Here is a 16,932-nt window from a genome sequence, read left to right on the forward strand (position 1 = left end):
GCTTGTCGGACCTCTTCCCTAAAAGACCAAGGCTGTGGAGCCATGATCTACTCAAGGGTTGCAAGCACCGGACTCAGAGCGTCCAGTACTTGAAGCGCACTTCTGGCAGACGGTGTGTGCATGTTGCTTAGCAGCACGCGAATGGCATTCATTAAAGGCCTAATAAGTGCTATTACTTGCTCATCTGTATTCCGCGACTCCTCGGATACAGCACTTTGCTGTACTGGGGGCGGCTTCTTCTGCGGCTCTTCTGGCGGTCGTGGTACGCGGAAGTGGCGGTCATTCCTTTGTGGAAAGAGATGTGGCAGTTTTATCCCTTCCAACATCGGTGTTCGGAGTGCTGGAAACGTCTGCTGATGATGATGCTTGACGAGGTGACTTTTCCAGAAAGCTTGATGTATTCCGCCGTGAAGACCTTCGTCGGTGACGTCGTCTTCGCCGTACTTTCACAGCGGCCTCTTTTTGGGTAGAGTTGTCTCTCACCATTTGTTTAAGAATGGTGATCTCTTTCTTGATCTGGGGACAGTCTTTGGAAGAGGCGCAGTGATCACCTTGACAGTTAGGACACTTCAACGTGGTTGCGCTGCAGTTGTCTTCTGAGTGGGGTTCGGCACATCGATGGCACACGGCCGAATTTCTGCAAACACCCTTCACATGTCCAATCTTCTGACAATTGAAGCATTGCATAGGTCTTGGAATAAATGGTCGAACCTGGTGGCGAAAGTGGCCGACCTTCACGTAGGGTGGAAGGCAGTCGCCTTTGAAGGTTATCCTCACACAACGTGAGTTGCCGAGGCGACCAACATGCACAATCACGTTGTGTTCGCTTGCTGGTTTTATGAGAATTGGTAGCTCTGCATTAGATATTTCATTGTCAATGTCATAGATGACTCCTGTTATTGTGGCACCATTCGTTGGCACGATGGATCGGACCTTGATGTTTCCCAGCTGCGTTACATGTTGTAGTATGGTCAGTGCGCTCGGGTTCAGCACATCGATTGCCAGGATGTTTCGCCTAGTGTTTATCCTAACATCCTTGATCTCATTTGGCATGGTGTTTTCTAGATACACGGAGAGTGCTTGCCTGTTGAGGACGCGCAGGTTGTCGGTAGCGTTCTGTGGCACAAACAGGATGGAGTGAGGCCATCGCTGAGGAGCTGTTTTCACAGTGTCCGAGCTGGACGCCGAAGATGAGTTGATAATTCTTCGTTTGGCATTGCGGTACTGGGCAAGTCGAAAGCTGTCTTCCGAGGACTCGTCACCTGATGCGCAGTACAGCTCTGTGTCCTCGCTACCACTCGACGTATATCCTCGCTTCCGCGAACCGATGTCCGCGGGTGAACGGGAACCGGGAGGATCCTCGGGGTGTTGTACATCCATCACCGCGATGGAGGGGGCGGTAGACCCCACAGGTGCAGTAAGAAGTCCAGGAAAACACAGAGACGGGCGAGATGTGTTCCTTAAGAGAAGCACTTCGTCTTCCTCTTCCGTATAAATAAAAAATACCGCCACTCAACCGAAGGCTGGTGTAATTAGGCCGGTGCTATGTTCTTCGTTTCGTAGATTCCGGAGCTGCGCAGCATCCTGGAAGTGGACGGCTACCTGACGGAAATAGCCACAGACGGCAACTCCATGACGCAAGCTGGCGTCGTCAATTCTCCCAATTACTTCATCGACTTCTACCTGGAAAACAGGTGCCATTTATTTTTACCCTGCTCTCTCGTTCCTAGTCTATATTAAACGAGGCTTTTTTTTTTCATCGTGTGAGAGTTACTTCAGCTTCACACAATTGACATCGTACCGTCCGCTTGGGCGGGAGACTGCACCAAAATGAAAGAAGTGTAGTAATTTTTTTTTGTTTGAAAACGTAACCACGTTTTCTGTTTTGAGATCGCGCCTACATCTACGGCCAAGGCATCTAGAGCAGAAAGGTTCACAGCCGTTATCACTGAGAAATATGACGTGCTATTTTTCTATGGTTAACGCCAGACGCATGGTCATTTGCAATTATGATACCTGCGCACATTGAAAGAATGAATGCACCTCAATATTATGTACATCAGCTCTGAGCAAAAGAGTTGTCCGTGCACTTTGTTTCAGGGATATAGACTAAAGACTAAGCAGACGGCAAGAAATTGGCAATTTTCGATCATCCGCTGCCCCCATGCTGTGAAGAGCAATGCACCGTGGGTTTATCCAAGTTCCTTCCTCTGGTACTCAGTCTGTTTGGACCAAACTTTGTACATTCTGTGCTTGAAATTGTACCGCGATTCTTTACTTCTATATTCTTTTAGCTTGAATCTGTAATATGAGGAAAGTGCTGGAAATTTCGGGCAGTAAATACAAGCTGAAGTTCATGCACCTGCTCATACAAACACTTTTTGCCAGAACTAAAGAGGACGACATCATCAGCATAAGCTGAAATCTGAATTTAATATTGTGACAAGGAGAAACCATGCATTGTTGCGCTGTTACTAATACTGAGGCTAAGTGCTTCATGATATAGGGCAAACAGCAAAGGCGGTAGTGGACTGCCTTGGCGAACAGATAATTCCAGTGATAAAGATTACCTTCGGTTAACTATTAGCATAGGAATCCTCATAGCTCGTTCTTATTCCCCTGAGCAAAATATGCCAAATATTGGCATGCTCTATTACCGCGAACTAGAAATCATGACGAACTTTATCAAATGTATTCGCGAGGTCGCTCTGAAGAAGAGTTACTTGGACGGTGTTATCTGATACTCTCTTCCACCGAACACGAAATGTGAACATGGACTTGGATGCTGCTTCCTCTGATACCGCAGACCTGATTCGGGCCTATTAAGTAAGTGACAGCGAGCTGGAGACCATTACAGAGAGCATTTGCAAAAAGTTTGTCATCTACGTTTAGTGAAATTGGACGATATCCCTCAACTGTTTTCATCTCATTTGTATATGTGCTTTTTGGAATTAATATATTGTGCATATATAGTGGGGAGCAAAAAAAATAATAAAAATCCTGAAAAACCTTCGTCAAAACAGGCGCAAGTCTGGTGGACAATGTTTTATAGCTCTCAATAGTAATGCCATTCGGCCCAGGAGATCTCTGAGCCGTCAGATCAGAAATGCCAGATTTAATTCCGAACAAACCTCGTTTTAAACGGAACGCACTATGCCGCTGCACATTGCACGTGGTCGTCTTCATCACTTCCATCTGCGGCGCGAGCAGGTAAGGTCGGCTTAACCTCGATCAGAGCCGTGTGGCAGTTACTTCAGCTTCACACAAGTGACTGTCGTACCGTCCGCTTTGGCGGGAAACTGCATCCAAATGAAATAGTGTAATTTTTTGTTTGAAAACGTAATCATATTTTCTGATTGTAATATTGTCGGCCGACGTTCCGCGACCAAAAAAAAAAAACCAAAGCTATGCCTAGAGCCAACAAGGCTGAACACATGCTTTCGCACGTGTACTGGGTTTAGCCGTTAAAACCGACCAGATTTCTGCTGGTTTTTCCCGTAATAAATAAACAATACGAAAGCATCAGGAAGAGAGCCGCATTGCAGCTTCACTTCTGAACAAGGGCGTTTCGACCGCTTCATGGCCAAACTGCGTTGAGGCAAAGGAAAACATGCAAAGAGGTGAGAAGATAAGGTTTTAATTACACTCTAGCCCCCTTATGAAGACCGCAGTTATAACGGACGCTAGCTTATTACGGACGAGGCAGTCATTTTCACATGCAACTAAGAAGCGTGGCCGCACAAAGTTGTGTCGATCGAGGTGCACAAACTCCACCCCACCTTCGAAAATCTAGCGCTTCCTCAGAGACAGTAACACAACAAAGTATCTAAGTCCCTGTAGCGCGAACCCCTCTCTTCTTTGTAAAGAACGCCGCGACTTGAGAAAATAGTAATGAATACAAGGCAAATACAACGCAAATGAAACTAATTTTTAGATTCGGCTTTCGAAGTGTTGGCCACGGACGGCGACTCTTGCGCTGCTATGAGCCCCACCAAGCCTCACGTTACAACCCTCCTGTACACGTGCATGGAGAGCAGCGACCTGCGCCATCCGTTTGCCATCCGCAAGTCTCGCAGGCCGAAGTGCTTTTCGAGCTACGTCCTCGTACACTACACCGATTTCCAACCCGCTCACAACCTCGAAATCCGCAGTCGAGAGCGAATTTCTCAATACATGTCTTACCTTCGGTTTCTCTCAACTGATTTACTCCCCTACAAGACATAATAGTAAGTCTTCCAGCTTGCTTGATCTTTTGCTCGCCACACGCACTGACAACGTTTCTGAGCTGGCATTCTTGCTAGAGCTAAGCGATCACTTCGTTATTCACACAACATATAAGTCACAATTACCATGTCCAAAAAAAAGTCAGAAACAAAATCACCCTTTACTACAGAGGGTATTATGTCGCGTTTAATTGCGAACTAACACAGTTTTGTACCCCGTTTTTTGCAAGTTTCACAGTCGTACAGTGGAAGCCAACTGGTTGTTAAAATCCAAAATGCCGCAACTCATCAAATCCCACATTCCCACCATTAGTGTAACAGAACGATCGTCTTCACCTCGTTTAAAAACTCACTAAATCTACTCAACAAAAAAAGGCTCTATCGCAGCGCGAAACAGTAAAACAAACCATGAGCACGGGAAAATACTATCGCATTGACAAAGAGTTTAAATCCCTAGCTGCTAGAACTAAACGTTCATTTTTTTTCATCTGCACTACCTCATATGTTGCGTATTAAGCGCGTCAATTTTGGAAGGTTATTAACTCATGTTCAAAAACACCTATATCATTATGCGACCAAAATAACCTTGATATTCCCAATTATCATGTTCCATTAACAATAAATCTTCTTTAAAATTTATCAGGTCTTTCATCAAGCAACCCTGCTTCATACATTGCCTGGACGCAGGGACCGTACCATCGTTCTCTACTGGACTTCATCAAATCAGCTAACCTTTTTCCATTCATTTAATCTCTACTACATCATTCATCACGCCTTCCCCCTTCATGGATGCCCTAGGGCAATAAATTTTGCTTAAAAAAAATAACACTAAATTCGTCTTTTTGTTCTGTTTTCACCACACAACCGGACGATAACCTTCCTCATTTTCCCGAATTTCAATATCCTGTTATGCCTGCAATAGCTTTCGATTCTCGTGGAATTTGCAAATTAATTGAAGGTCTGAAGTCTTCATCTTCCACCGAAATAGATGACATAAACTCGAAAGCGCTTAAAAGTACAAAAGAAACCACCAGCGTTATTTTGTCAATACAATTTTTCAACAGCCACTTTCAACTGTAGTGGTCACGCTGGATTGAAAAATGGGTAAGATCATTCCAGTCCCTAAAAAATGTTCTTCATTGACTAGTCTTGACTTCCGACCCATTTCCATACTGGCATTTGTTCTAAACTAATGGAGCACGTCATCTTTTCTCACATTATCAATTTCCTTATTTCCAATAAATTCTGTCATCCCAGCCAACACAGTTTCCTTAAAAGTTTATCTTGTGACACACAATATGCTCTTTTTATTAATGATATAAGCTGTCAATTCTGTCTGAACATAGCGGTAGACTGTGTGTCCTTAGACTTCGAAAAAGCATTTGACAAGGTCCTCCAAAACTGACTCTTCTTGAAACTTTCACGCTTAATTCTTCATCCCTTAGTTTATACTTGGTTATGTAACCTCCTAACTGGCCGTCATCAGTTTGTTTGTTTGCACAAATAACCACTCTTCTTCTTGTTCCCCCCCCCCCCTCCCCCTAGCCGCCGCAGTGGCTAAGTCGTTATGGCGCTAGGCTACAGGCCCGAAAGATGCGGGTTCGATCCCGGCCGCGGATGTCGAATTTCAATGGAGACGAAATTTCTAGAGGCCCGTGTACTGTGCAATGTCAGTGCACGTTAAAGAACCCCAAGTGGTCGACATTTCCGGTGCCTTTCTCTACGGCGTCCCTTATAGCCTTAGTCGCTTTGGGACGTAAAAATCTGATAAACTATCAACTAAACCCATTTCCCCAGTGACCTCCGGTGTGCCACATGGTTCCGTTCTTGGTCCCCTCCTTTTCATAATATATATTAACGACCTTCCTGATGGTATTTCTTCTAGCGTACGACTCTATGGTGACGATTGTATTATTTACAGGCCCATTAGAAATAACTCGGACGTCCTTGCTTTCCAACGTCTCTTAATCTCTGTGAAGAAGTGGTGTGAAGCTTGGCTAATGTCACTTAACATTACAAAAACCATCTCTTTCCACCTTAGTCACAGCTGTGTAACCCCTAACTGTACTGTTGGTAACTCCGTAAAATCACCTGTGTCGTCGTGCAAATACCTTGGAGTTATTTTTACACACAACCTTTCGGGTCCTCTCAGATTAAAAGAATTACTAACGATGTTAACCGCACCCTTGGCTTTCTACGCAGAAACTTGAAATCCACCTCCGCATCTGTAAAGATTATTGCTTATGAGTCTCTTGTTAGACATAAACTGGAATATGCATGCACAGTTTAGGAGTGTCATCAAATTAATCCTTCTAACAGCGTTGAGTCAGTCCAGGACCGCGCTGCTCGTTTTATCTACAATGGCTATTCATATTACGCCAGTGTCACATCGCTCAACCTAATGCAGATCTTCCGAACCTTGAAACCAGGCGCAAACTTGACAGGCTTAGTCTCTATCATACGATTTTTCATTTTCCACTTTATTGTACCATCGTTTCACCTGCACGTCGCCATTCTTCCCGTGCAAACCACTCAACATCTCTATACCCAGCGCATGAGCGCACATCGTTGCATCTTCATTCTTTCTTCATACAAACAGAGAAGGACTGGAATGACCTGCCCGAAGAACCTGTGCGCCACTCCAATGCTGCCAATTTCAGGACTGCTACTGAACACGTCATTATTCACTGAACATGCCCACCCGTCATGTAAAACCTTACTTAGGAGCTTTTGAGGAATAATAAATAAATCGCTAAATGGCTGGAGGACATACGATATTTGTTTATTATACGAGTGTGCCACTAGACATTATATTAGGAGGAGGGTATTGGAATGATGCGCACCTGTTCGCCGAATGGTTTTGCTCATTTCAAGCACTATATCCCCGAAAACAAAATAAGGAAGTTCCTGCTCACGCGCGGCAACTGCGCGTATAGTACCATGCGCGTTCTTCCCTGACTGCAGTAGCCATCGAATGCTACGCGAAATAAAAGCCGCTCGACAGGGGCTTCGTTCACGCGCTCTAAGTGCCCCGTTGGCGGCGCGTCATGCTGGTTGGGACGAGATGCCGACGTCCCGGTTAGGATATCTTTGTTTCCCGCCGTGAAAAATGATTAAAGCCACATGGATGGGCCTGACTACTGTGGAGTGCAGCACCAAAAGGTTCAATGAGGTAGGATTTATGCGCCCAACGGCTCTGAACACACACGAGTTGAGGCTGACTTGGATTACGGCAGTTTGTCGTTTATGAGAAACTGGCTGAATATTAAGTAGTGTAGGATGACCTGATTTGCCCGCGTGAAGACACCCACATAGCGGCGTCATGCAGCGACGAAGCTCCAGTACGCGTAGTATAAACACTCGCAAAATGCCAAGAGTATTATGAATGTGTTGACGAGGCAGCCAGCGTAGCAACGGCTGCCGTTAACACTTCCACAGTGATTAGTTATAGCACATCTCTAAAGCACCTTGTTATCAACATCTCGGCGAGGAGCACATGGCCGTGCTGGCGACTTTGGAAATCGCCCTGATAAGCTCTGCTCTTGTGTAAGCACGGGCTATTGTGTGCGCTCGCTGGTTGCCGCTGAGGAACTCGCGACCAGGCGTCCAAACAAGAACATCCAGTTATTGGTAGCTAAGATTCGAGGGTCGTTCTTAGGGCTCCACCGAAGGCGCCCCATCGTCCGAGACGGCATAACGGACGAGATCAGGCAACCCTTGACTTGAGAGGAGGTAAACTTAAGCTTTACACAAGAATTTACATAGTTACAAAAGACTGAGCAGCGAGCACAATTACATGGCACTGGCTAAGGGAACATTATCCCTCCTTGGCATCGCCGAAGATGCAATGGATCCAAGTCTAGCTGAGAACAATCATCCTAGCCCACATTTTGAATCACCCAATCACAACTAACTTAACATATGACTGGTTTACAAACTGCATGGCACACCTTCCAATTTCCGCAAGGTTCAGAACCCTCTCCTAAAATACACTGTGCAAAAAGAACATCAACATTGCTTTTAAAAAATTGGCATTCCGAGAAGGGGCGCCAAAATAATTGACCCCCTTGGTTTCGTGCCACGCCCAATACTTCCACAGTATTGCACGAACTCTTTCCCCTGCGAAATTAAAACACATGAAAAGGCATCAAGAACACTCCAACGTGGCGCCGGCTTTCTGAAGACTCGTGACCCTGGCGGCCCGCACCAGTAGGGCAAGTGTCAGCCTCAAACGAGCCGCTACCGCCGCGAGTAACGCGCAGAAGCGCTAAACCGTGTTTCTATACTACTCGTCTTCACGACGACTCTTGATAGGCGTCCCCCGAAATGCGGCCAGTGGCACAAACCCTGCCGTTGCTGTTCTGGAACGCGCACCGGCATCCCTGTTGTCCGGCTGTGTTTCGTTACGCTAGACCGTTTCCCGAGAGCCGTTGACACACAATGTCCTCGGGCGTTGGAGCCGTCACAGAGCCTGATCGACGCTTCCTTGCTGACCGTACGTCACGCCTAATGGCTCGCAGTCAAGAGGAAGTCCCTGGACCCGTATCTTCCAGCGGTGTTGACCCTTAAAAGGCTCTGCCGACTTTCCAACCTAGACCGTCTTTGTCAGGACGAGGGGGCGGTCGGCGTATGGCGGCTTCGACGGGGTGACTGCTCCCATCGCTCTTGGCGCCTCTGGCGCGAAGCAACTCCGTGGAGGGCAATTAGCAAACCGTGCGACCCTACCCGTTTTCGCGCGCGAAGCCTCATCGTTCCCGCTAACGGGGCCTGGGGGGCTCCCAGGAAACACACCCCCATCCTTTCTTTTAACTCTGTCGCTGCCTGTGCTGGTCAACGTCTTCCTGCCTCGCCTTGGCGCTTCTTGCCGACACACCCGACGGGGGTTAAAGAGGAGATCGCCGCTTAGGGGGGCCGAGACAGCAACAAAGAGTCGACAGTTGACAGCTGTGCGGTGCGAAGCCTTGTTTCGGTGCTCTTCGGATTACGCGTGGTGACCGGAACCTGACGGACGGACGACTGCGAGAGCGCCGTGACTACGACAAACCGATGATTTCTTTCCTTTAATATTTTGAGAGCTTAGATTTAGGTTAGTTTCAGATCTATGCTTGTTAGGTGAAGTGCTCGCGAAAGAGCAGTTCAGTTAAATAACGACCGGGCCTTTTTCCGGCCGGCAGCTTTAGATTTGCAGGACTCATTTGTAAGTTAACTGATTTAGACAGGTAGTTAGTATTCCTTTCTAGGTGATTGGCTTTTGCGGTAGGCAGTATTTTATTTGAGCACATGGTTGCAAATGTTTTTTTTTCTTTTCTAGCATTTTGTGGTAGTAATAATAGAGTGCTGCTAAGATGATCAAGCAACTAAAGGTTAATTGCAAGGAGTGTGAAGCGTCGGTGAATTTTGAAGAAACGCGGTTCGAATCTGTAGATGAGGCCGAAGGCGCGGATTTTATGGGCAAATCCTGCGTATTAAGTGCACGCCTGGACAGGGCTGACGAAGCGAACACCAGCCTAGCGCTACGTATGGATGCCCTAGAAAAAAAGCTGCAGGTAGAGAGGGCAGAGAAGCGGAAACTTCAAGACCAGCTTAGGCAAGTGTTAGAGGCAAAAATGGCTGACACCGCCAAGCGAAGCCACATTGGCGGACATTCCAGCGCCAGCCACGTGGATGGGGCCTGCGCTGGCATGGACAGCGATAAGGAATTAGGTCAGGCAGGTTCAGACAGGAACAGCTACGCACGCGTGGCAGCTAGGAAGTCTGGAGGAGATCGAGAGAAGGGGAACAAGCTAACTTCCAGGAATGAGGTCGCAGTCATGGATAAGAGGCGGCATAATAATCCGGAAGTTAGGATGGAGGAAGGGAATAGCCAAGTGCTTATCGGTGGTGAATCAAATATGAGTAGGTTCAAAAGAACTATAACGGAGCATGTAAAGGGTGATAAGCGGGTAGCAGTCGAGGCATTCCCAGGCAGGAAAATGGACGCAGTACTGAGAGAGGTAAAAAACGAACTTTCTAAGAATGTTGCAGAGCGCAATTTGGTAGTGACAGCGGCGGGGCTAAATGATGTCTTGAATGGTGAAGCCGCAAAAGTAGTGGAAAGATTAGCGGAGGGTGTTGACGATTTAAGGGCGATAGCACAGCAAGTCCAGATCGTGGTGTGCACAGTGCCGGAAGTGCAAGGACGGAACGGAGAAATTGTCAAGGACGTTGTGGCTGTTAATAGGGAGATAAGGAAGTTAAGTCAGGAGAAAGGCTTGGAAGTGGCAGACATAAACAGGGATGTGCACAGAGCAGGCTTTGGCGGAGGCTTTACACGAGATGGCATCCACTTTAATGGAAGGCTAGGAGCCGAGATCGGGTGGCGCCTGGCAGGCCGGGCAGTAGCTTGTTTAGGATGTCCACTGCGGCTCAGGGCATAGGGGTAGGTCATAGGGGCATAGGGGTAGGGTAGGGGTAGGCGACGATATTATATTGTTAGCGGATAGCCAGGAAGATTTGCAAACTTTGGTGAATTGCTGTGGAGACGAAGGAGACAGCCTAGGTTTCAGGTTTAGCGCAACTTTGTCAAGTGTGATGGGTTTTAACGGTAAAACTGATCAGGAGCTTACAATACAAGGCCATGAAATACCCCGAGTGGTCGTAAAGAAATATCTCGGGGTATGGTTAAACGAAGGGCATATGTACACGAAATATCACGAACAGTCTCTCATCGCAAAAGGGCGAAGAGATGCCGGGATAATGAAACATAGGGCATTGGGGGGGTACAACAGGTATGAAGTCCTGAGAGGTATTTGGAAAGGAATAATGGTGCCGGGGCTTACTTTCGGGAATGCGGTTCTATGCTTAAGGGCTGAAGTTCAGTCGCGATTAGAAGTAAATCAGAGAACTGTCGGAAGATTAGCACTAGGTGCCCACGGGAAAACCACAAATGAGGCAGTACAAGGGAATATGGGCTGGGCAACGTTCGAAGCACGGGAAGCTCAGAGTAAAGTACTATACTAAGAACGCCTGAAGAAATTGGACGATAACAGGTGGGCAGCTAAGGTATTTAAATACCTGTACAGAAAGAACTTTGACACACAGTGGCGGAAACGAACTAGAAAGCTGGCCAGTGAGTTTGTCAGAGACGAGGAAGGAGAAAGAAAGAGCATTAAACGACAGGTTAAAAACGTCGAAGGTAAAAATTGGAGAGATTCAATGAAAAATAAGCACAGTGTAGAACTATATCGATGCTGGAAAAGGCAGATTAGGAAGGAAACGTTTTATGATAACTCAAGAGGCAGTGCCCTCCTTTTTAAAGCTAGGTCAGGGTGTCTTAGAACGCGCAGCTACAAAAAGAAATTTAACGAAGAAGACACATGTGCGGTGTGTGGTAAATCTGTAGAAACAATAGAACACCTCATTCTAAAATGTGATGGTATCCATCCGGATGTCGATGCAGGCACAGTAACTCTTCCTGAGGCCTTAGGGTTTAGAGATAACAATAGTCGTGTAAATAAATCTGCGGTGGAAATTAGCAAAAAGCGATTGGAGGATTGGTGGCTCAAAAGCAGAGAGGTGACATAAGTTCTAAGTGTAGGAAGGCTTATCTTACAGAAAATGGAAAATTTTATTAACTACTTACAGCAGAGTTAAACAAAAATAAAGGAAAAAAACTGAGCATGGTGGCAACTACCACTTACCCGTTTCAAAGGGGACGCTCCTACCTTCCATCCATCCATCCATCAGACGGATGGTCCTCACAACGACCGGGCATCCGCCGATCTCTTACATTGGTGCTCTGTTTTGAAGCAAGCGGTGTGCGTGGGCTGATATTCTTCCCATGATTCAGCTGCAGCAGGGCGCTTGGGAGTAGGCGAGGATGTAAGTTTATACAATAATATTATTACTGCGTGGTAGTAACAGCGTTGAGCTCGAGTAGAAGTCAAAATGCAGTAAATAAGATATACTAAAACTTAATGCAAAAGCAAACGGATGATGCGAAAATACACAAGGCTTTCGCAATGCAAGGCGCTCAATATATGGGTAAATATTTCTACATTCATCATGTCTGCAACACACTTCGGCAATTTATTCCACTCCGCAAATATTTAATGACGAAATGTGTTTTAGAATGCGTTGGCGTATGCTTGAAACTCTTGTAGGATTTTGTCTTTGCTATGACGCGCACTTGGGCGTAAAAGTAGACTAGCATAATATGACTTTTTGTAGTAATTAGATTGTTATATATTAAGTAAAACAATTTCAGCCCTCTCTTCTGTGATTTTTGTTTTCTTTTACGCATTTCCTTTCCTTTGAATGGCGTTCAGTTCACTGCTGTAGAGTTTTGTTTCATGAGGATAACGGTCAGTTATCTCATTTACCTCCTCTTTTTTGTCTTTATTACAACCTTTTTATTTTTCACTTTTTTACTGTGCTCTTTGCCATATAATCGTCTCCTGGACTTCATGAAGCTTGCCTGTAGCTTCTAGGCCAAAAGGCCATCCAGTTATGTTTAGGAAATAAAGATAGATTGTTTTGTATTTTATTGTATGCCATGTGGTCTTTATAATAATAATTGCGAGTGTGAAAATAGAAGAAGTTTTTTTTTGTCTGCGTGGGCAAGAGGAACCGCTGATGGGAGTGTTCACGTTGTTTCCTTACACATTTAAGCTGACAGCTTCGGTGTCCTCAAATTTGTTTCCTCACTTATCCCCAATAGAGCAACCCATTAATATTGCTATAGCCCTCGTTCGTCGAATTGCCGTACATGTCGCTTTTGCATTTCTGGGTGAAAGTAAAGCTGGGCAATTTGGCGGCAGTCGTTCACAGACATTGTGTGTTCTGCGTGATCTCTTTTATCGTTTTGTTAGAGCGAAAGCTGTAATCCGGACGTTCCGAGCCTAGCAAAATCTTCTCTTGCGTGTCTGTGCCTAGCGCGAGCGCTCCTCGTGGCCGTCTTCTACGTACCACTGCCTAGAACGAGCGCTCCGTCCGGCGGCAGTGCCCGCTCACCGTCGCCTTCTACACAGCGCTAATCCGGAGGTTTTCACCCGAAAGAAATCGTCTTTTGCGGTCCGCTAAGGAAAGACAGAAAATTGAATCAGTCATCATGAGTGTGCCTCTGATCAGTCACTCATGCAAAGAAAAGCCCATTCTTTCGCATTAAATTGAATAATATGGGATCTGTGTGACTTTCTGCCTTTGTACTTCCGCCTTTTGTTCTTTACAATATGCTATAAAAACATTCATCACCACTTTTTAGTCCTCCGCACTTTATTCTCGGCGACAACTGCAATATTGTTTGTGATGTCTTACGATCAGGCGGGTGATTATGTGGAGTTCGGGGCTTTTCACACAGGTTACGCGTAATGTACAGACGGTCCATCTTCAAAAAGAGATGGCCGTCAGCGACTGTTATTTCATACCAGACGACTGGGTGTCCGTACTAATATCGCCGCACCAAACCTTCTTGTCCCTCTTCTGGTCTGCTTGCCGTCAGCAGTACGTGATAAATACTGGCGGAAGTGGGTTCCCGTGCCACATGTATATATAACAGCATTCTCTGAGAAATACTATTGCTAGGGGCAGAAAAAGTTGCAAGCGTATAGACCGTACTCGCAGGCAACGCCCTCTTTTCATCGCCCTTTTGTCGTCGATGATGCGAGCATAGAATACAGAGGCAAGGCACACCGCTTATCCGGCTATCCGTGTCCCCCAGGTCCATCGAGCAGTCGTACTCGCAGCTTCCCAAGTTCATGTGCTACACGCTCAGCTGGAGGAAGCACAAGGGGATGGAGTACGTGCACCAGAACCCGCTTTACTTCGGTGAGTATGAAAGCCCTCCTCATACGTCTTGCTCTGCATTGTAAGAGGCAGAAATACGACTACATTTCACTGGAATATGGAGGGGAACACAGCAGGCACCTGGTCGCCTATGGTTGCTTTTCCTTCTACTTTCTAATCAATTTAGGGCATAAAATACTTACTCGTCATATTTCCACTTGATTAACATCACTTTTTCTAAATAAAAAACATTCCCCTATGCTTTCCCTGGTTTCCGCGACTGCTGGCTTCCTTTACACACACATTTCCTAACCAGCCCACTTTTACATCACGAATCACACTTGTCTTTTACGGCGTTTTGCAAAAAACGCACCGCTATGTAACGTAGGTCCCATGCCGAAACATAGATTACTAAAGTTCGAAATTTCCAGAGCCCTTCACTACGGCGTCCCTCATAGCCTGAGTCGCTTTGGAACGTTTAACCCCCATAAACAATAGCCATAACCATTACTTAAAGGTTGTTCTCACCAGCCTCACCATGTTGGTTGATTTGGTTAGATCAGCTGCATGCTCCGAGTATGCAAATAATTCCCGTCTTTCGGTGTACCGAACGAGATAATTTGCAATTGTGACCTACACACACTGTAAGTTCCAAACTATTCTATAAACATTTCTGCGGATTGTGGAGTTGGATTGTGTGGCGAGGCAGACATTATGCACATGATAAAGTTGGATGAAAAGAACACAACCTTTTTTGTTCATCAGTTGCAGCACCAAATTTTGAATCTATTAACTGTACGTGAGGATTCATCCTCACGTCATGGCTCTTTGTTACCAAGAAAAAAGTGATTGTAGACGTCCCAGCTTGGAATTTGCAGGCATTACTTATTATAATAGTCTTTCTGCAACTGCAACAGCAATACCCACTCTTCACTTTTGTTAAAAGGAACATGAAACAGTTGCAATGTAACGAAATGTAGTGCCTTAAATTTGCTGTAAAGCAGCAACGTGCTTTTCATAACATAAACTTCAGCTATTCTTATGACCGCACCTATGGAATGCTTGATGAAATGCATGGATATAAATTTCGTTTGAACAATAGTCTCTTTTGTTTTCATTAGGATTTGTTTGCAGAAAGGATTGCGTTTTCCATGAAACTGCCGCCTTTGAATATATTTTCGTAACTGTGAGTTTTTAGGAACCATTTAACAATTTTCTTTTGTCCGAAAAGCACCGTATTTTATTATGTAAAGTATTGCTTGTGACAGTTAAACTTTCAAACTTTTCTCTATATCTTAATTTGCTTTAAGGCGCAAGATCGTAATTTGAAATTGAAAGCCGGTGAAATTGCAGGTGAGCTCAATTTTAAAAAGCCGGATTCATCATTGTCGCTCGAGATATCTAACTTGAGCATGGTGTCGAAACAGCGATAGGTATCCTGTCCCATGCTGCACATTGATAATTTGGCGCCACTTGAACAGTTATTTCGGTAAATACTCATGCACTCCATGTGTTTTATGACGTACGAGGCTCTAGAGTTTACGAGGTTACGACACGTGCAGAGCCGTGTTTTATGAACACACGACACGGGAAAGGCACATTAGGGGTGCTGGGAGACATCTTTACCGCTTCCACTATCACGCCACAATGCCGATTCCGAAATTTTATAAAGTGAATAAGGAAAAGTTGCGCAAGTTGGCTGACATGCAAGGCTGAAAAAAGCACAACATATTAGCAGGATAAATAAAGAGCTCACAGAAGACGAGGAAAAAAATGGCTGTGCTTTAGCTTTGGTTAAACCTAGAGTGACGAGATAGCTGCAACTGGCCGAGTGGAACCCGCTCAGTCGAATTGCAGTCACTCTTTCGCCGCTGCATTTCGTTCGGCGTTCGTTCTTCATCTTCGTCCCTGTATGCGGATTCACTCTTTCCCCCCTGCCCCTCTCCACTCCCCCCACTCGGTTTCGTCGGCGGCAGCTGCTCCGCACCACGTGACCAGCCACGGCACCGCCACGGCGGCCACGGCTTGGCCACGCTGAAGGCTCGAAATCCTAGCTTAATGTAGCTATAGGTACAAAAACGAGAACGGTGCTGCACTTCCAACTGATTTTTATTTGAAGAGCTCGACGTTTAAATACATTCGGTTCTCGTGACAAAAATAATCACTTTCCTCCGAAAAAGCCAGATAGATAGATAGATAGATAGATAGATAGATAGATAGATAGATAGATAGATAGATAGATAGATAGATAGATAGATAGATAGATAGATAGATAGATAGATATATATATAGATAGATAGATAGATAGATAGATAGATAGATAGATAGATAGATAGATAGATAGATAGATAGATAGATAGATAGATAGATAGATAGATAGATAGATAGATAGACAGACAGACAGACAGACAGACAGACAGACAGACAGACAGACAGACAGACAGACAGACAGACAGACAGACAGACAGACAGACAGACAGACAGACAGACAGATAGATAGATAGATAGATAGATAGATAGATAGATAGATAGATAGATAGATAGATAGATAGATAGATAGATAGATAGATAGATAGATAGATAGATAGATAGATAGATAGATAGATAGATAGATAGATAGATAGATAGATAGATAGATAGATAGATAGATAGATAGATAGATAGATAGATAGATAGATAGATAGATAGATAGATAGATAGATAGATAGATAGATAGATAGATAGATAGATAGATAGATAGATAGATAGATAGATAGATAGATAGATAGATAGATAGATAGATAGATAGATAGATAGATAGATAGATAGATAGATAGATAGATAGATAGATAGATAGATAGATAGATAGATAGTTAGATAGATAGATAGATAGATAGATAGATAGATAGATAGATAGATAGATAGATAGATAGATAGATAGATAGATAGATAGATAGATAGATAGATA

At 45.0% G+C, this 16,932-nt stretch overlaps 1 protein-coding gene across 1 annotated transcript in view; it reads left to right on the forward strand.

The window, feature by feature from the left end:
- Positions 1-362: 362 nt before the first annotated feature.
- The window catches only part of LOC144120358 (uncharacterized), a 333,822-nt gene continuing 317,252 nt past the window's right edge, over positions 363-16,932 (forward strand). Inside the window, exons 1-3 of the mRNA XM_077652721.1 lie at positions 363-374; positions 1,564-1,694; positions 13,921-14,027. Of these exons, the coding sequence (XP_077508847.1) occupies positions 363-374; positions 1,564-1,694; positions 13,921-14,027 (250 nt within the window). The remainder of the gene's footprint in view (positions 375-1,563; positions 1,695-13,920; positions 14,028-16,932) is intronic.

Source organism: Amblyomma americanum, chromosome 2, assembly GCF_052857255.1.
Source record: "Amblyomma americanum isolate KBUSLIRL-KWMA chromosome 2, ASM5285725v1, whole genome shotgun sequence".
NCBI classification, from domain to species: Eukaryota; Metazoa; Arthropoda; class Arachnida; order Ixodida; family Ixodidae; genus Amblyomma; species Amblyomma americanum.